The 20,892-nt window shown below is 44.0% G+C and overlaps 1 protein-coding gene across 16 annotated transcripts in view; it reads left to right on the plus strand.

Annotated features, from left to right (window-relative positions):
* The window catches only part of kif1aa (kinesin family member 1Aa), a 79,705-nt gene that overhangs the window by 37,997 nt on the left and 20,816 nt on the right, over positions 1–20,892 (plus strand). For 6 of the 16 annotated variants that reach the window (XM_067459590.1, XM_067459591.1, XM_067459592.1 and 3 more), the window contains 10 exons: positions 16–164; positions 268–446; positions 2,898–3,035; positions 16,912–17,030; positions 18,124–18,209; positions 18,414–18,549; positions 19,089–19,251; positions 19,353–19,443; positions 19,523–19,641; positions 19,754–19,809. In XM_067459590.1, the coding sequence (XP_067315691.1) occupies positions 16–164; positions 268–446; positions 2,898–3,035; positions 16,912–17,030; positions 18,124–18,209; positions 18,414–18,549; positions 19,089–19,251; positions 19,353–19,443; positions 19,523–19,641; positions 19,754–19,809 (1,236 nt within the window). Of the gene's footprint in view, positions 1–15; positions 165–267; positions 447–2,897; positions 3,036–4,569; positions 4,870–16,911; positions 17,031–18,102; positions 18,210–18,413; positions 18,550–19,088; positions 19,252–19,352; positions 19,444–19,522; positions 19,642–19,753; positions 19,810–20,892 lie in introns of all 16 variants that reach the window. The other 10 variants (XM_067459579.1, XM_067459580.1, XM_067459584.1 and 7 more) reach the window with 4 other exon arrangements.

A 20,892-nucleotide genomic window follows, 5' to 3' on the forward strand; every position in this document is an offset into this window, starting at 1 on the left:
CTCTTTTACCCATAGTGCAATGGACAGAGAGGGAGACAGAACTGGCATTGTGGGCTTTCCGTAAATGGAGATGTTATCAGTTCACATCTCTTAGAGACATGCTTTGGGGCAATGCCATCTTCCTCAAGGAGGCCAATGCCATTAGTGTCGAGCTAAAGAAGAAGGTGAAAGCTTTGGAAATACACTCCCAGAATGAACTGCATTCCCTCTGCTAACCCTATAAAATCTGACAACATCATAACTGATTAGGCCTCATGTCGCTTACAGGTTCAGTTTCAGTTCGTGTTATTGACGGACACACTTTACTCCCCACTTCCGCCTGATCTGTTACCCCCTGAGGCAGCTAAAGACAGGGAGAAGAGCCCGTTCCCTCGCACCATTGTGGCCGTAGAAGTCCAAGATCAGAAAAATGGAGCCACACATTACTGGACCCTGGAGAAACTTAGGTAATTTTTGCATATTGTTTCAACAATGGAAATGGCCCTATGAGAATAAGCTCATTTAACCCTTGTGCAATTTAAAAAAGTTACACATAGGACCATAGAGGACAAAAATGTCCATGTCATAAAAAATGTATATTGGGAGCACAGACTTAAGGTAGGTTTTTTTTTATTACACATATACAAACCACACTCTGACATCCATACTAACACACCCACACATATATAGCTGCATAATTTATCAAATTGGTTTTATAATATGCATAAACAGAAAACAGGAATAAAGTGAGTATTTGATTTATAGGCCAAACCTGAAAAAATAGCACCATCTGGTAAAATAAAAATAAAAATTCTGAAGCCTTGCCAGCAGAACAAAAGCCTATTAAAAAAGATTGCATAATTTTATAGTTAAATGGCCCTTGAAATAAAAATTGCGGCTTTAATGAGTTTCTATGGTGACATTTTTGTCCAAAAAGTGCTGAGAGGAAGCATTTTGTGTACCTAGTGCAAATCTTATTTTTTAAAGGAAATGGGGGTGACATATTACAATTCCAATAAAAATACACACTTGCCAAAATGTATGTAGTTAGCATTACAGGCTAAATGATAAACAAAAAAACATTAAAAAAAAAGACAAAAATATCCATAAGGATGCTTAAGGGTTAAAGCAGACTTTTCACTCTCTCACTAATTTGTTTAAAGGGGGGGGGGGGGGGGGGGGCACTCAGTTTCAGTCAATCTCATGTCAATCTTGAGTACCTATAGAGTAGTATTGCATCTTTCATATCTCTGAAAAGCCTGTAGTTTTATTATATTTATAAAATAAATATGGGCTGTACTGAGTCTTTCGGGAAAAAACTGAGCGCCTGGAGGCGTATTGTGTGGGCGGAGCTAAAGAATGACGAGTGCGCACAAAGCGGTGACGTCCTCAAGCGATGAGGAACCCCATGGCTATCGATCTCAGCTAATAGATATATGATCCAGAATCAAATTCGGAGGCTGAAATAAATTGAACAGGAGAAACAGCAACAGCAGGACGTCCGTCTCTGTGGTATGTACTGTATTTAGTGTCCTGTCAACATTTGTGTGTCTTTACTCGCAGTTTATGAGGACATGATTCGGTTTATGGACTATTGTATGCGACTAAACCTTAGCAGTAGCAAGCAAAACGGTTTTGCACGTCAGACTAGTGTAACGTTATACATAGAACAACAATGGAGTAACCGTTAGCGCATTTGAATGACGAAGCACGCGATCGTGTCGTTTACTGATGTTTACTCATGCGACGGTAGCCGACAGCACAGACATTTGAAGCAGTTTTACTCAACGGCTGCTTCCAAAGCAGGACCGAACCTTTATCGCTGGGACCGCTCTGTCAAAAACACACTTCTTTGGTATGATTTGGTGAAGTCCTGTGACAGCAGTGGCCGTGGCAATCCACTTTGCGCCGGGACTGAAGCGATGTTGTGAAGCTTCCCGTCATTTCTGCGTTCAAACCGGTTCAAATGCAGCGCTGCCTTCCCGGAATGCTGTGCTGAAGCGTTGAAGTCGCTTGATGTCATCCATAGGAATAAAGTGGAGCGCGGCGCGGAGGGTTTATGGGCATGCATTTCCTCTCTCGCTCTAGTCGCGCGCGCGCGCACCCTAACGGGAGAAGAGCCCGTATGGCCCATACAAGGACCTTCCGCTCTTATTAACGTCAAGCCGAGCCATACTCGAAAAAAACTCTCCGAAACTTGTGAGAAACCGGAAGTATTTTTGACACAGAAACACTCCATCAAACATCCAACATTAGTTTTTGAAACTTTGTCTATGTTTAGGATGGGAATCCAAGTCTTTAACAGTGTAAAAAGCTCAGTATGCATGAAACAGCATTTCACCCCCCCTTTAATTTGTATTGTCAATATCCAACAGTGGACATACAGTGGTAATTTCCACAACATCTCAAATTTCTGTTATTATCACACTATATGGACAAAGTATTGGCACAAATCTCTTAATTATTGAATTCAGATTTTTTCAGATTGTTTTCAATTTAATTTTTTCATCTATTGCCACAGGGTATAAAATCAAGCACCTAGCCATGCAGTCTGCATTACAAACATTTTTGTGAAAAGGGGAAAAAAAGTGTCCTTCTGAAGAGCTCAGTGTTTCATCCCTGCTAGATATTCCACAGTCAACAATAAGACATTATTGGAAAGTGGAAATTTTTAGGAACAGCAGCCTTCATGGAGACCACGTAAAGTCACAGAGTGGGGTCATCTAGAGCTGAGGCGAATGGTACATAATAGTCACTGATGATAAAAAGTATTTGAAAAGTAGCAAAAATAAATAAAGGCAGGTTGTTTCAGAACAACAAAAAGAAAATCTGTTAATTTCAATAAAAGGCAAGAAACCTATACTATACTGAGTCACCTTTACAGGATTACAAATGACGTATAATGTCGCCTCCTGCAGGCAGAGGTTGGATCTGATGAGGGAGATGTATGATCGTGCTGCTGAGGTGCCCAGCAATGCTCTTGAAGACTGTGACAGTGTGCTGACTGGAGGCGATCCATTCTACGACCGCTTTCCCTGGTTCCGTCTGGTCGGCAGGTGAGTTTTATGGTTACCTCAGAGTATGGCTTGACAGATCTGCTAGTGTTTAGTACAGAATGCCTCTGTTCTCTCTGACTACCATCAGTTTAAGGCCACATTATCAACAACATTCCTATCAAATTATTCTCATCAAACTACACTAGTATATGAATGGCCCATTGAAAGTGAATTCTTTTCTGTAATGCAGAACAGGGAAATAGTAATAGTAGAGTATATTGCAGGGCAAAACAATGTAATAAAAACTGTGGTTAAAAGCTGATCTCAACAGGATATATGTAATATTGCTTATTCCTCTGAGGAATAAGTCCAGAGTTATTTCCCACACACTTTTTAAGAGTGCAAGGTTTTTGATGCTGCTTTATTCAGAAGAGCATGAAATCGATTTTCAAAGCACTTCCAATTTAGGTCACACGCTTCCCCTTGCCCTGTCTACTTTTGAGCGGTATGACTTACTCTTAATCTTGCCTTTACTATATCTTAAAAGATCACACTAAAATCAAAATGATGTCATCATTTACTAATTCTTATGTTGTTCCAAACCCATCTTAGCTTCTTTCTTCTGTGGAACATGGAAGGAGAGATTTTAAAATGTATATACTGTATACTGGTAGCTCTTTTCCACACAATTACAATAAGTAACAACTGTATTGGTTGAGGTTTTGCTACTGTACTGTACCTCAGAAGACTTGGAATCTATGGTTCTTTTTGTCATTAGTAGTCCCCATCTGATATTTTTCAAAAATAAAATGTGTTTCCGGTTTGGAACTACATGATGATGACTATGTTATGACAGAATTTAAATGTTTGAGTGAACTTTGTTTATAAAATGTACATTAGCATTCAAATGTTTGGGGTTGGTACGATTTTATTTTTAAATGTTTTTGAAATAAGTCTCTTATACTCACCAAGGCAATAATTAAAAACAGTAATATCGTAAAATATTCTCACAATGTAAAATACATATTTTCTATTCTAAAATGCAGTTTATTTCTGTGACGTCAAAGCTGAATTTTCAGTAGCAATTATTCCAGTCTTCAGTGTCACATGATCCTTCAGAAATCATTGTAATATGCTGATGTGGGACTCAAGAAACATTTTGAATGATTAACAATGTTAAAAACAGTTATGCTGCTTAATATTTTTTGGAAATTGTGATAATTTTTTTGATGAATAGAAAGTTCATAAGAACAGTATTAGAAATAGAAATCTTTTTGTAACATTATCAATGTCTTTACTATCACTTCTGATCAATTTGCAGAGTAAAAAGTAATAATTTCTTTAAACAAAAAAATCTTACTGACCCCAAACTTTTGAAAGGTAGTGTAATAATGGACATTCTTAACAGAATCCTGTTACAGAGGCTGCTGTTCACATGTTTTTTAGGTTCTCTATGTCTTATATGTCCATTACCCAGCTACTAAGTGAAGCTGGCCTATTAAAAGTCTTTACTTACCCACTTACGAGCAGAAACAATTAAATAGACAGGTGGCCCCTGATACTAACTGGGCTCCCGTGTCTTTGGCTACACCAGAAACTCCCTTTTCTCCACATGCCTTAGTGAGCAAGCGAGCGACCCTAACTCCTCCCCCACCCCCTCTGAGCCCACATCAATCTCTGAACTCACTGAGCTGGTCCTGTCATGGGTGGACAAGAAGGTGGGGACAGAGTTGGATGACTTGGACGATGATTTCTTATTGGATGACCCATGCTCGGATTTTGAGGAGGAGGGGGAGGATGATGATGATGATGATGAGGGAGAGCTCTGCAGAAGCTCCATCAAGGCTGAGGACCCGTTTTACGATCGCTCGCCATTGTTCAGTGTATTGGGAAGGTTGGTGAGGTTTCAGGAGTATGCTGGGAAAGGAAACTAGCTCTTTCACACTGAGACTGGGTTGTTGTACAACACTGACTTTTAAACATTATACGTGCACAGAACTCACACAAACACACACACACATATATGAATGTGTGTATGTGTATATATATATTAGGGCTGTAAGAGATTAATTGCATACAAAATAAAAGCTTGTGTTTACATTATATTTACATGTTAACGTGTGTGTACTGTGGATAATTACAGTGCATTCAGAAAGTATTCACAGCGCTTCACTTTTCCCACATTTTGCTATGTATTTTTTCCCCCTCAATTCTACAAACAATGCCCCATACTGAATATGTGAAAGAAGTTTGTTTGAAATCTTTGCAAATTTAGCTAAAAAACGATAAAAACCGCATGCACATAAGTATTCACAGCCTTTTCCATGACACTCAAAATTGAGCTCAGGTTCATCCTGTTTCCACTGATCATGATTAGGGAAGAAGGGCCTTTATCAGGGAGGTTTTTCTATGTGGCGAGAGGAGAAACTTCCAGAAGAACAACTATTTCTACAGCACTCCACCAACCAGGCCTGTATGGTAGAGTGGCCAGACGGAACCCACTCCACAATGAAAGGCACCTGAAGGACTCTCAGACATGGAGAAACAAAATTCTCTGGTCGGATGAAACAAGATTGAACTTTTTGGCCTGAATGGCAAGCATCATGTATAGACGAAATTAGACACCGTTTATCACCTGACCAATACCATCTCTACAGTGAAGCATGGTGGTGGCAGCATCATGCTGTGGGGATGTTTTTCAGCGGCAGGAACTGGGAGACTAGTCAGGATCAAGGGAAAGATGAATGCAGCAATGTACAGAGACATCCTTGATGAAAACCTGCTCCAAAGTGCTCTGGAACTCAGACTGGGGTGGAGATTAATTGTCCAAAAGGACAACAACCCTAAGCACACAGCCAATATAACAAAAGAGTGGCTTCTGGACAACTCTGTGAATGTCCTTGAGTAGCCCAGCCAGAGCCCAGACTTGAACCTGATTGATTTTTGGATAGATCTGAAAATGGCTGTGAACCGATGCTCCCCATCCAACCTGATGGAGCTTAAGAGGTCCTGCAAAGAAGAATGGGAGTAACTTTCCAAAAATAGGTGTCCCAAGCTAGCAAAAAGATTTGAGGCTGTAATTGGTGCCAAAGCTGCTTAAACAAAGTGCAGAGCAAAGGCTGTGAATACTTATTTTTAATACATTTGCAAAGATTTAAATCAAACTTCTTTCACGTTGTCATTATGGGGTATTGTTTGTACAATTGAGGGAAAAATAATGATTTTAAACCATTTTGGAATAAGGGTATAGCATAAAAAGTGGAAAAAATTAGGCGCTGTGAATACTTTCCGCATGCACTGTATTATGCATATTTGAATACACACACACACACACTGTATAGGCCTATACACACATATACTTGAGAGATTTTTGTTTACGTGATATGATTACACTCACATTTATAGACAAACAAATTCTTGAAAAAAGGACAGATATATGCAAAAAAGGATGTTTATACACACAATGAGATTGAGTTTTTGTTGTTGTCATGCACTGTAATTTCGAAAACTGTATAATAGCTGGCAGTCTATACACTCTTCTGAGTGGGCTTTGAAATGAGAACTATAAAAGTAGACACAAACGACACCAACGAGTGATGAACTACAGTGCAAGTATATAGCTTATAAATAAATGGACATGGGAGAATTGTTACGTTTTATTTTCCATTTTATATTGAGCTGAATGCTGATTTTGGTGTTTGGGTCAGTGATGTCATTGATATCAGGACCACCCTGATATTTTAGTTAAGTTAAAAAAGAAGTACTGTACATGAAAATAAAATATAATAATATAAATGAAAAACATTTTTTAAAATTAAAACCAGTTTGGTACAGTGAATCTGTTCAACCTTTTCTGACAAATTAAAGTCATGTGGTGCGACCAAGATACAGAAATAAAACAGGAAATGATGTCATTAAGAGGACTCCTGCAGACCCTCATGACTTTGTGTCAAAGTCAAAAAGTCTCCTTAAATATAAGGTAATTGGACTTATGACAAGGTAAGGTTAGTTCAGGTTGTAAAATCTTATGTGATGTGTCTCCCCTCAAAACCACCAATATTTATGAATTCAATTATTCATGTTTGTCCAAAAAAATGTTTTACGTCACAAATATTTAAAAATAAAAAATAAGATGTTTACACTTGCATGAATTCAAGTTGTAAGGAAATCTTTTATTACTTTTTAATTTGATGATTACTCCACATTTTTCAAAACCATATGAAACCAACATAATTACATTTCTAAGAAACAAAAACACGGTTTTCCTTTTCCTTATCTTGGCCACTCTTACTTGTCAGTAGCTATGTTTCCATACAAAGATACAAATTTAACTTGTGCACAAAATTGGAACATTACATAAACATAAGCCAATAAAGCACCGTCGTCTTCCCATGTGTTCAAGAGAATGTAATGTTATGGAAAATTGGCACTGGAGATTGCTGCAAACGGGGAAGACACTGTGGCTTTTTTCTTAACATCATAAGTTTTAGTCCAGTTTTCCAATCACATCCTCTTTTGAGGCAAGGTCACGTTTGATGCACATCAAGGGATTAATTTGGTAAATGTGTTTCTATTGTACTTCTTGCTCAAGTCTTCTAATCGGATAAAAAAAAAATCCTCCTCAATTGAGTACATATATTTTTTATGTGAATTTTAAGAATGTATGCCCACATATTTTAATGCAATATCCCAAAATTCACATAAGAATAGATGGATGGAAACATAGCTAATGACACTTCTGGTAAATCTGCTTGTGACCTTGTTGATATCTCTTGTGGAGACTTGAGATTACAAGGGTCTCTTGATCAAAAGAAAAAGCAAGTCTCGACTTGATTTTCATCTCACTGCTATAAGCGAAACCTCTACGATATTAAAGAGATCTCTTCTGATTTGTCTTCCCCTGTGGGAAGGATTCCTGGACTTTAATCAGCATGTCTGGACTTTACCCTGTCTTCTCCCATTATCATACATTTGACTTTCATCTGATCGCTGCAGACACACACCTTGAGCTTCTGGGTTTCATTCGGACCTAATGATGGTGATAATTGAAATCAGAATTGGCTGGCTGTCAGCAGCACCACCCAGCACAGCTATGGACCTCGTGTCACACCAAGGTCTGTGTCCCAGCTTTACATGCACTGCATCACTTCTTCAAAGGGGTCCGTCAGCTTTGAAGTGCTATCTCCAAACATTCATATTAGCTGTTTGTTTTGTGTTCCGCAGAAACAAACAAGACCAGATTTCTGTTACATGGCATGAATGTCTGATGAATGAGAAAATTCATGTAATGACTAATTGGTTCCCATAATACAGCAGTTTGGTTACTCAAAGTGTTCACATATCTCAAGATGAAAGAGCTGGTTTCTAGCACAGCTGTCTCTCTTCTGGGCATGTGAGATCATATGCCGTATTTCGACCTTTTTTGTGAGATTTTACATGGAAACCTTTGATGAATCGGCTCACTCTTTTAAGTTGCGCTTGTGCAATGCACTGCACATCTGTGACAGTATGGCCTCTTTTTCTTTTTTTCTTTTTTTTGGTGTCTTATTTATTGTTATTTTTTTATACTTGCTAATGGTATTATTTGTTCAGGCTCACAGTGTCCAGCACTGTCACATTTTATGTCACCGCTTCCACCTTTATTGTCATAAGCATCCTTTTTTGTACCTCACCAAAACCCTTTTTTTGTTGTTGTTCAGCACTACCGTTATCATTCAGTGTATACCCATGGAAAATGGGCAATGTAGTCCTTGACATCAGATGGATGGAAAACTGTATATTATATACAGTGGGTACGGAAAGTATTCAGACCCCCTTAAATTTTTCACTCTTTGTTATATTGAAGCCATTTGCTAAAATCATTTAAGTTATTTTTTGTTATATTAATTTACACACAGCACCCCATATTGACAGAAAAAATGTATTAAAAAAGAAAACCTGAAAAATCACATGGTTCTAAGTATTCAGACCCTTTGCTCAGTATTTAGTAGAAGCACCCTTTTGATCTAATACAGCCATGAGTGTTTTTGGGAAAGATGCAACAAGTTTTTGACACCTGGATTTGGGGATCCTCTGCCATTCTTCCTTGCAGATCCTCTCCAGTTGTGTCAGGTTGGATGGTAAATGTTGGTGGACAGCCATTTTCAGGTCTCTCCAGAGATGCTCAATTGGGTTTAAGTCAGGGCTCTAACTGGTCCATTCAAGAACATTCACTGAGTTGTTGTAAAGCCACTGATTTATTATTTTAGCTGTGTGCTTAGGGTCATTGTCTTGTTGGAAGGTGAACCTTCAGCCCAGTCTGAGGTCTTGAGCACTCTGGAGAATGTTTTCGTCCATGATATCCCTGTACTTGGCCGCATTCATCATTCCCTCGATTGCAACCAGTCGTCTTGTCCCTGCAGCTGAAAAACACCCCACAGCATGATACTGCCACCACCATGCTTCACTGCTGGGACTCTATTGGTCTCATCAGACCAGAGAATCTTATTTTTCACCATCTTGGAGTCCTTCAGGTGTTTTTTTTTAGCAAACTTGCATGTTGTTTGCACTGAGGAGAGGCTTCGTCGGGCCACTCAGCCATAAAGCCCCAACTAGTGGAGGGCTGCAGTAATGGTTGACTTTCTACAACTTTCTCCCATCTCCTGACTGCATCTCTGGAGCTCAGCCACAGTAATCGTCTCGGTTACGTATGTAACCCTCGTTCCCTGAAGGAGGGAACGGAGACGTACGTCAGAACTGAACCGACGAATGGGATCTTACTTTAGAGACCAATCCTACTTCGAGCATCTAACAACGAGCCAATGAAATTTGGCATGCGATCACGCATTCCACGCTCCGCCCCGCAGCGCGGGTATAAAACAGGAAGTGGAATGATAGATCAGCGCTTTTCCTGCTGAGGAGCCGAGAGGTGACCGGACTCCCAGCGGAAGCACAGCATCTGGCGACGGGACGTACGTCTCCGTTCCCTCCTTCAGGGAACGAGAGTTACATACGTAACCGAGACGTTCCCTTTCAGTCGGTCACGTTCGACGTACGTCAGAACTGAACCGACGAATGGGATCCCTATGGAAAACGCCAGGATGCTGGCCCTTCCAGCGTCCTGCTTGAGCGCACTGCACCGTCTAGTATGGTACGGAAGTCAGGGCTCCAAGCAGGGAGTACAGTCACTGCTGTTTCTGCAAGACCCACTCAGAATGACTATTGGATAACGCTGGGAAAGCGTGCCTACCTCGTTCTGAGAGAGAGGGCACGCTGCGGGGCCACGTCCTTCAGGGAAGGAGAGGTGGCAGAATACACATAAGGACTAACCTGGCAGGGTAGTGCAACATATGGCAGTCTCTGGGGTGGTTCCAGCCTGATTGAAGGGGGGAAAGAACACGCCCAGAGACGACAGAGCGGGCTCTGTCGAGGGAAAGACACGGGGCTAGCCCGAAGGGTAGCTGATACCGTGGAAGAATACACATATGGGGTTGCCGTGAGGGAACCGCTACATATGGAACCCAGCCTACAGCCACGTTTCACAAGCATACGGGTGCAGGCCTGGCGTCAGACGGTCCGCAACGTCTGACACCGGAGGGGTGACGGAGGAGCTCGACAGGGTTAGCCGGTTTCCCGGGGAACACAACTGGAGACAATGGACGCACATATCCGGCCCAGAGGGCGGGAGTGGCGTTTCGCAAGCCGACACTTAGAACGGGCACTTAGCGCTCCTGGCCACTGGGGGCGAGGATGCGGGAAGATACCGGCTCTACACGTAAGCTATAGAATCTAGCAAACGTGTTAGGTGTCGCCCAGCCCGCAGCTCTACATATGTCTGTCAGCGAGGCGCCTTGAGCCAGCGCCCAGGAAGAAGCAACACTCCGAGTGGAGTGAGCTCTTACACCGAACGGGCAAGGCACGTCTTGGGACTGGTAGCCAAGACTATAGCATCCACTATCCAGTGGGCTAACCTCTGATTGGAGACAGCCTTTCCCTTCTGCTGGCCTCCGTAACAGACGAAGAGTTGCTCTGAGGTCCGAAGGCTTTGGGTCCGGTCAACGTAAGCGCGAAGAGCGTGGACCGGACACAGCAAAGCCAGGGCTGGGTCTGCCTCCTCCGAAGGCAGCGCTTGCAGGTTCACCACCTGATCCCGGAAGGGAGTGGTAGGAACCTTGGGCACATATCCGGGCCGGGGTCTCAGGACAACGTGAGAGTTACCTGGCCCGAACTCTAGGCACGATTCGTTGACCGAAAGTGCATGCAGGTCCCCTACCCTCTTGATCGAGGCCAATGCCGTCAGGAGCACTGTCTTCATTGACAAGATTTTCAGCTCACAAGACGCCAAAGGCTCGAAGGGAGGGCTCTGAAGTGCTCGGAGCACTAGAGCTAAGTCCCAAGAGGGTATCGAGGATGGACGAGGAGGATTTAGTCTCCTCGCACCTCTGAGGAACCTGACGATTAGGTCGTGCTTCCCCACGGACTTACCTTCTACTACATCATGGTACGCTGCTATTGCTGCAGCATATACCTTGAGGGTGGAGGGAGACAGCCTTCTCTCCAACCCATCTTGCAGGAAGGAAAGCACGACACTGATCGAACACCTTCGGGGGTCTTCCCGGCGGGAAGCGCACCACTCAACGAACAGGTTCCACTTCAGAGCATAGAGGCGCCTCGTAGAGGGGGCTCTAGCTGAAGCGATGGTATCTACGACAGCTTGTGGTAGTCCATCTAGAACCTCCGCGTCCCGTCCAGGGACCAGACATGAAGATTCCAGAGGTCTGGACGCGGGTGCCATAGTGTGCCCCGTCCCTGAGAAAGAAGGTCCTTCCTCAGGGGAATCGGCCAAGGAGGGGCTGTCGCGAGGAGTGTGAGTTCTGGGAACCAGGTCCGGTTGGGCCAATACGGCGCAACTAACAAGACCTGCTCCTCGTCCTCCCTGACCTTGCACAGATTCTGTGCAAGAAGGCTCACTGGGAGAAACGCATACTTGCGTAGGTCCCGGGGCCAGCTGTGCGCCAGTGCATCTGTGCCGAGGGTACCCCCGGTCAGGGAATAGTACCACTGGCAATGGGTCGAGTCCGGAGAGGCAAACAGGTCGACCTGTGCGGCTCCGAACTGGTCCCATATCAGCTGGACCGCCTGGGGGTGGAGTCGCCACTCTCCCGGAGGTGTCGGCTGACGAGAGAGCTCGTCGGCTGTCTGGTTCAGCACACCAGGGACATGAATGGCCCGAAGCGACCTCAGCTGCTTCTGACTCCACAGGAGGAGGTGGCGGGCGAGTTGGAGCAGACGACGGGAGCGTAGACCACCCTGACGGTTGATGTACGCAACGGCCGTGGTGCTGTCCGTACGGACCAGTACATGCTTGCCACGCAGCGGCCCCTTGAGGCGGCGGAGTGCCAGATGTACTGCCAGTAACTCGAGGCAATTGATATGCCAATGCAATTGCGGCCCCGTCCACAGACCAGCAACTGCATGCCCGTTGTACGTGGCCCCCCAGCCCGTGGTGGAGGCATCCGTGAATAGCACAGCATGCCTGGACACTTGTTCTAGGGGCACCCCGGCCCGGAGAACCGAAGTGCTGGACCACGGGCTGAAGGTTTGGCGGCAGTAAGGAGTCACTGGGACCCGGTACTGACCGCTCTGCCACGCCCACCTCGGGACTCGGCCATTGAGCCAGCGTTGAAGCGGTCTCATATGAAGCAATCCGAGCGGCGTGACCGCGGCTGCAGATGCCATATGCCCCAGGAGCCTCTGAAAGAATTTCAGTGGGACCGCTGTCCTGCTCTTGAACATATTCAAGCAGTTCAACACCGACTGGACTTGCTCCTCGGAGAGGCGCGCAGTCCGGTTGACCGAGTCCAGCTCCATACCGAGATAAGAGATCCTCTGTGTAGGACAGAGTTTGCTCTTCTCTCGGTTGACCCGAAGGCCCAACTGGCTGAGGTGACTGAGCACCAAGTCCCTGTGTTCGCACAACTGGTCCTTCGACTGGGCTAGGATCAGCCAATCGTCGAGGTAGTTGAGAATCCGAACGCCGCGTTCTCAGAACGGAACAATGGCTGCCTCCGCGACCTTCGTAAAGACGCGGGGCGACAGGGACAGCCCGAAGGGCAGGACCTTGTACTGATATGCTTTCCCCTCGAACGCCAACCGTAGGAACGGTCTGTGTTGAGGGAGAAAGACACACGGAAGTACGCATCCTTCAGGTCGATCGCTGCAAACCAATCCTGGGGACGGATGCATTGGAAAATGCGTTTCTGCGTCAACATCCTGAACGGGAGCTTGTGCAGGGCCCGATTCAGAACTCGCAGGTCCAGGACTGGTCGTAACCCACCCCCTTCTTGGGCACAATGAAGTAGGGGCTGTAGAACCCCGTCTTCATATCGGCTGGAGGAACCGGCTCGATCGCGTCCTTCGCCAGTAGGACCTCGATCTCTGACCTCAAGACCTGAGCATCGCTGCTTCGCACGGAGGTGAAGAGGATGCCCCTGTACTTGGGCGGCCGGCGCGCGAACTGAATCGCGTAGCCGAGTCTGATGGTACGGATGAGCCAGCAAGACGGCCCGGGGAGACCTAGCCAGGCCCCCAGAGACCGTGCAAGCGGGACCAACCGCACCACAGACGTGCCCGGGGTGGGGCAGCGAAGCGGAGTACTCTGGCCCGACTCGGGAGGCCCGGAGGCGGCCCGAAGTGTTGCCTGAGCACTCCTGGTTTGGACAGAGAGTGGGTGAGAAGGCCCGGAGGCGTCCTCGGAGCCCACTCTGCTGCCCACTGCCCGGAGGCAGGAAAGTGAAGTACTCAGCCCCGACCCGGGAGGCCCGTGGGCGGCCCGGAGTGTTGACTGAGTGCTCACGAGAGAGGAAGTGTGTGGGTGAGAAGGCCCGGGGGCGTCCTCGAGGCCCACACAACTGCCCCCTGGCGACGGGAGGGTAGGAAAGGAGTGACAAGGCCCGTGGGCGTCGCACACTGCCAACCTGACCCTCTTGGGGCCCAGAGAGAGAGGAAACTGCTCTTAAAATGTGGGTACCGCTGGACTCCGGAGAGCCAGTGGCAGAACCGAAACCAGTCAGGGCCCCCCGGTCCTCCACCGGGGGGGTGGGGGAGGGATGCGAACATCGTCTCCCCCGAGCAGCTCCTGTTCTCCCTAGCCGGCCCGTCTCAGGGCCGCGTCCCCTTGCGCTTGCCTGCCGGTTAGCGGGCCCTGGACGGGTTGGGCGTCCCTCGCGTCCGGCACCCTGCTCCTCCAGAGGAGGCTGCTGCTCGGCTCTAGCAGGGTGGAGGCGGACGCAGGAGGGGATGCCCTCGGCGACGAGCCGGCAGAGGCGCTGCGACCGACGACCGAGCAGCTGGTCGTCGGCACCCTGGTGCAACGCCTCCGTCTGCTCTTGGGCCACCAAGAACTGCTGGGCAAAGTTCTCGATGGTGCCGCCGAGGAGGCCAGCCCATCAGACAGGCTTTTCTTGTGCATATCTGCCAGGTTAGCCCCCTATTCCTGGACCACTAGTGTGGACATCGCCTGACCCAGGGAGCGTGCAGTGATTTCCGTCGCCCATAGGGCGAGGTCCAACACCGCACGCAGTTCCTGCACAACCCCTGGGCTGGGACTACCCTCGTGCGTGCAGGGCAGAGGGCAGTGAGAGAGGGAAAACAATGATACTTTTTTTTTTTTTTTTTTGTCTCATTTTTGGCCCTTTTGACCCTCCATATTTCCCTCTCTCCGATGCAGCAATTGACATCTGTCCTCTGCCAGAGCCAAAAATGAAACGCTAAGCCCTTTTCTCTTTAGGATCAGCGATTCCACCTTCAACTACCAGCAGGCATGCGAGACAGTGAACGTGGCCGTCAGAACGGCACACAGCGCACTGAGCGCTCAAGCCTCTATGAAGAAGGCAAGGCGAACAATGCCCTGACGTGGTCGTGTTCTCATGAGAGAATCCGTACCACCCACGAACAGAGTCTCAGCATGCTTTTGATGCGATAGAGGAGTGGGGGCCCGAGGGGATTTACCCGGCGGGGAATCCCCACTGTAATCCTCAGGCCACCAGCGCTTATCAGCCAAAGTAGCCCTTTTCCAGTAACACTAGAAATGAACTAGATCGGGGGATAGGCGAAGGGACTCGACCCCATCTGAGGTTTCATAGTCTCGACCGCGCATCTAGAGCGCCGACTGACGCGCGCCGGTTGTTGTGACAACCACCGCTGTCAGCCGGCCGCTCGACGGCACACGGCGCGCTGAACACTCGAGCCCTTTATGAGAAGGGGGAGACGAACAACGCGCCGACGTGACCATGTTCTTTTACCAGAACATGAATCACCCACGATCGCAATCTCACATGCGCTCGTGGCCGTCAAAGAGGACAGGAAACAGTTGCATACCAGGAATACACGGTTTGAATGACATCTTGAAAAAGACGCAGGGTCAAACCGTGTTGCTCTTTTGTGAATGGAAAGCTGCTCTTTTAGTGTGCTGAAGCACTCAGGGAGATGACCGCGGCTCCACACAGTTCGTTCTGCAAGCCTGTGTGAGCTCTCAGTGATGTGTATTTGTGTGTGTGTAACGCCCAGCGAACCAACAGTTTGTATGGGAAACGCTCAGCGAACCAACAGTTTGTATGGAAAACGCTCAGCGAACCAACAAGCTCCTTTAGATCGCTTGATCACTGATCAGATGGTCTCTCACTGACGCGCCATATCACCCGCACTGGCAGACTCTCTCACTCAACACTCTTTGACTCGTAGTCAGACACTCTTCGTAGGAAACAGTAAGCACTGCTCGGCTCCGAAGTAGAAAGCGCTGATCTATCATTCCACTTCCTGTTTTATACCCGCGCTGCGGGGCGGAGCGTGGAATGCGTGATCGCATGCCAAATTTCATTGGCTCGTTGTTAGATGCTCGAAGTAGGATTGGTCTCTAAAGTAAGATCCCATTCGTCGGTTCAGTTCTGACGTACGTCGAACGTGACCGACTGAAAGGGAACTTTGTGTTCTTCTTTACCTCTCTCACCAAGGCTCTTCTCCCCCGATAACTTAGGACCATGTAATATTTCAGTTTTTCTTTTTTAATAAATCTGCAAATATGTAAACAATTCTGTGTTTTTCTGTCAATATGGGGTGCTGTGTGCACATTAATGAGAAAATTTACTTAAACGATTTTAGCAAATGGCTGCAATATAACAGATTGAAAAATCTAAGGGGGTCTGAATACTTTCCATACTGTTTATTAAAAGTCAATCTAAAGGTTTGGGAACATATAAACAGTCGTATTTCTGGTTCTGATCATGGTTGTATAGCTTATCCAAATATCCCACAATCATTTGAAGAAAAATATATTGAGTCACTTCATGTAAAATATTCACTCAAACAAACTGTCCTCTTCTATAGTCTGTATATTTAGTTAAAATGTTTTACATGTTTAGTTACAATTAATATATTAATGATAATAATATCAGTATATAAGTTATTAACAGGAATTTTCAGAATGTTTTGTTCCAAAAAAACTTGTGTGGTTTAATGAAAGAAATGTTCAATGTTACAAATGTGCTTATTTGATTAGTGACCTAAAGTTAAAATAGTGCGGAAAGTTAAGTATTTCTTGTTTTTTTCCTCAAACTTTTTGAATGGTAGAGTATATATAAGTTTTTTTCAAAATCCTTGATTTTTATTCATAAAAAAGCTTTAAATTAAAAAAGAATCCCCATATTTGGGATCTATATTAGGGTTTATCTTCACTTCAGTATCATGCTCCTTAAATTCACCCCAAAATATAAAATATGTAAAGAGTTAAAAATGCTCCCACCTTCCTGTTTTATATCATGTATCCTCTAAGGCATAATCCTGTCCAGGGCCACAGCAGTGCCTGCTTTTGTGTACATGTTGATCAATGTTTCGTTTGTCCTTTTTGCTGTACAATTGCTATACTCTGGACACATATTTTCTTCTTCCCTCTCTCCTTTAGGGGATTTGTGTATTTGAGCAATCTGCTCTATCCTGTGCCCCTGGTACATCGGGTTGCCATTGTCAATGAGAAGGGAGAGGTCAAAGGTTTCCTCAGAGTAGCTGTACAAGCAATATCAGGTAAGATTAGGACTGTAGGTGTCCTGCAGAACCTACTGGTGAGTAGAGTGGCACATAATGTCAATGTATAATTTTTTTGTCTAGATAAAGATATTTATGGATGGTAATAATATGGATTCATAGATATTAAATTCTGTCTCATACCAATAAGATGTATATTATTTAAGATGTAAGATATTACCGTTTTGTTCATATTTTCAAATTCAAATGTTTGTATTGAAAGTATGGTAAACATTGGTAAAATGTACAAATGATCAGATTTAAAATATAAATACTTTTTGGTGGCATACATAAATAACTTGCAGCCCATCTGAATATAGCAATTAGGCTATCCATCTCATAGTAAAAACCATGTAGCAAATTTCATTAACAGTAGAAGTTAAATCTTGGTAGCATCTTGCGTATTAAAATCACATACAGGGAAATTTGTTCCCGTCAGTGAGGCACGCAAAAATAACCGTTGCACGGCTCTTAGACAGTACGATTTTTATTGACTGTCAATGACAGACCATTTTTCTTGGCACATTCGTTTTACATGTATTTGACGCCACCTATTATTGCGGATAGATTATTGACGTAAAAGTCTAGACCCTGAATATTAGACATACCTGTTTTCTAAGTATTTCTAAGAAAAAAACATTGTCTTATATTTGGAACAATACGCTATTTAAGATATTTTGAAGTATATTATCGTGTTATGGTTGATAACAGATAAATGGCTGATATTCAAATTCTTAACTGTTTTGTCTATCATATATATATTATCATAGGCATCACAACATACACATTTTTTATTTTGTTTTAAAGATTAACAACTAATAATTGAGTTTAATGATGGTAAATGTAATCCAAACATTTATATGGAAAATGGACATGCACAATTTAATATACAATAAATGAAAAAAGTTACAAATCTAATATCGGTTGATGAGCGATACTTGCTTTATATATCATGAATCCTTAGTTTGAGGAAACAGGAAAACGTTTTTGGGTTAGAGGGTGTATTTAGACCTGAGGGATTGTATATAAAAAGGGCAAGCTGTGTGTGACTTCTTGAGGAAGTGATGTGAAGGTGCTCTGGTTTTTCCTCCAGCTGATGAAGAGGCACCAGACTATGGCTCTGGTGTCCGACAGTCAGGCACTGCCAAGATTTCTTTTGAGGACCAACAGTTTGAGAAGGTATTGACATTAAAACATTTGTAATGGCTGGAAATACTCCTTGTGAGAGGGATCTCAATTTTATTATTTAATTATTTAATAACTAAAATGTTCTCAAAAAGCTAGAAGTTTTATGGTAATGCCATGAAAAAATCCCATTGATTAATTGCTGATTTTGTCAACATGGATATTCATATGATAGTGTCTCTCTTTCCTGTTGAGCAGTTCCAGTCAGAGTCCTGCACTTCTGGTCTTTCCCATGCTGGCGTTTCTCAGGAAGAGCTGCGAATTGTGGAGGGTGAGGGCCAGAACGCAGAAATGGGACTCTCTGCAGATGAGGTCAACAATAATACTTGTGCAGGTAAGAAATATGGAACATTCAGGACAAATGTAACATTTGTTCTAACTTACTATTTAAAAACACGTAGACTATAGTTCAAAGGTTTGGGATTTGTATGATTTTTTTTTTATGTATTTGAGTATTTTTATGCCAACCAAGGCTGCATTTATTTGATCAAACATACAGTAAAAACAGTAATTGTTAAATATAATTAGAATTTTAAATAACTGCTTTCTTTTTGAATATATTAAATATGCTCAAGAATCAGTTGAAAACAGCTGTGCTGCTTAATAACATGAATTTTGTGCTGAAAGAACAGCATTTATTTTAAATATAAATCTTTTGTAACATTATAAATGTCTTGACTGCCACATTCGATCAATTCAATGCATACTTGCTGAATAAAAGGTTTTTATTTTATTTTTATTTTTTTAAGTATGAGTGACCTACGAGTTTGTGTGTCTCACGTCTGAATCTATATGTCAGCTTCAGCTGTACCATAGCGTTTTCATATATTTTTTTTTTTTATTGACATCTTTACTTTCATGTGCTCTTTATAGCTAACCCTGAAGAGTTGGACAGCCCTGTCAAAACAGGTCTTGATGGCATACTGGACGGCGCTCTGGATCACTTGAGGATTGGAGAAGTCTTCACATTCAGAGTTACTGTGCTGCAAGCGTCAAGCATATCCGCAGAATACGCAGACATATTCTGCCAGTTCAAGTGAGTGCCTCTCTTCAGTCCTGAAGTCTGTTTCTTTCCACTAGTGGACATTTGTCATTGTTCTGTATCTAATTTATTTTTATTAAACTCCTCGTTTGTAGTTTTATTCACAGGCACGATGAAGCGTTTTCCACAGAGCCGTTGAAGAACACTGGACGTGGTCCACCACTTGGCTTCTATCATGTGCAGAATGTAAGCTTTACACTATAGCACCACGTCACACTGTTTTTATTAGGCTGAGGGTAAAACACTTGTTTCTTCGATTTTCCAGATTGCCGTGGAAGTGACTAAGTCCTTTATAGAGTACATAAAGACTCAGCCGATTGTGTTTGAAGTCTTTGGGCATTACCAGAAGCAGCCTTTCCCTCCGCTTTGCAAGGATCTCATTAGGTAGATCCTGGCAATATTTATTATTTCCAAATCAGATTAATAAATGCTACAAATGTCTAAATTCATCCATCAAAGTTATACTGAAATAACAGCCAGATCTTATTTTTTTCAGTCCGTTGCGCCCATGTAGACGGCAGTTCCCAAGAGTCATGCCTCTTTCCAAACCAGGTGAGAGCAATGAATATTTTTTACAACCATAAACATTAAAGCCCCCTCGCCCACTGCATGTTTTGTATTTTTTTTAAAGCAATTGCGATTGATTTTTAAGGCTTGCTGCCAAATCATGTTGGGGCTGAATCTTTTTAGCACATATTCTTCGTCCTTTGTGTTGCCTTTTTTATGTTTTGGGTCCATGTACCCATGTCACAGTTTTTATGTCGTTGGTGGTGGGTGTAGCCGCAGATAACGACACCCCTCCTGATCGAGAGAAGAACATGGAGCTGATTCGCTACCTGCTGCCAGAGGTCTTCAATGGATCTCTGGTGGACTCGCTGTCAAGCCACGCCCTCAATGCAGCAGGCGTGGCTGTTTCCTACCTCCTTGAGGGGGAGGAGCAAGCCAGACTGCCGGCCCCACCCTTGTCTATCTGTTCAGTAATAAAAGCGCAGAAGCCGGGTCTGTAATGGTTCTGAGTGCCTAAGGCCAAAGAATGTCCCTGAAACCAAACCTCTAGTCAGTCTAATGCACTGGTATATAATATAATATACAATTTGAATTATATTTATTTAGTTAATTTTGAAATTTTCATTTCTTAAACGTGTTATACTTACAAAAAATGTCTCATATTTGGACATAGTGCCCACTCATTTCCGCCAATCCTATGGGAGTCACACAAAATCTCTGCATTGACGGACTGAAGGACGCTTTGTTCCAGGGACTGCGTTTCGGCCTGTTAATACTGTGTGTGGGTGTACGTCTTTTTCTCTCCCTCAGCCTCTCCATACAAACCTCATCAAGCAGATGGACAATTCTGGTCTTTCTCTCTGACATCATTCACCAGAAATAAATTGATGAATAGACTGTATAACTGCATGAGTAAAACTGGTTGTTTTGTCACTTGAAACTGAGCTTGATGATGCAGTGGTCTCTAAACATTTGCAGGATATTAGTTTTGGGTCATTATTATTATTGGGTAGATTTTTTTGTCTATTTGTGTCATTCATTGGTTTGTCTTCAAGGAAGTGTATGTAAGATTGTGGCCAAAACTGGTACTGTAATCACTCTCCCCTCTTCCCCTCCCCCCCGACTCGA

This window comes from Pseudorasbora parva, chromosome 12 (assembly GCF_024679245.1).
Source record: "Pseudorasbora parva isolate DD20220531a chromosome 12, ASM2467924v1, whole genome shotgun sequence".
Classification (NCBI taxonomy): Eukaryota; Metazoa; Chordata; class Actinopteri; order Cypriniformes; family Gobionidae; genus Pseudorasbora; species Pseudorasbora parva.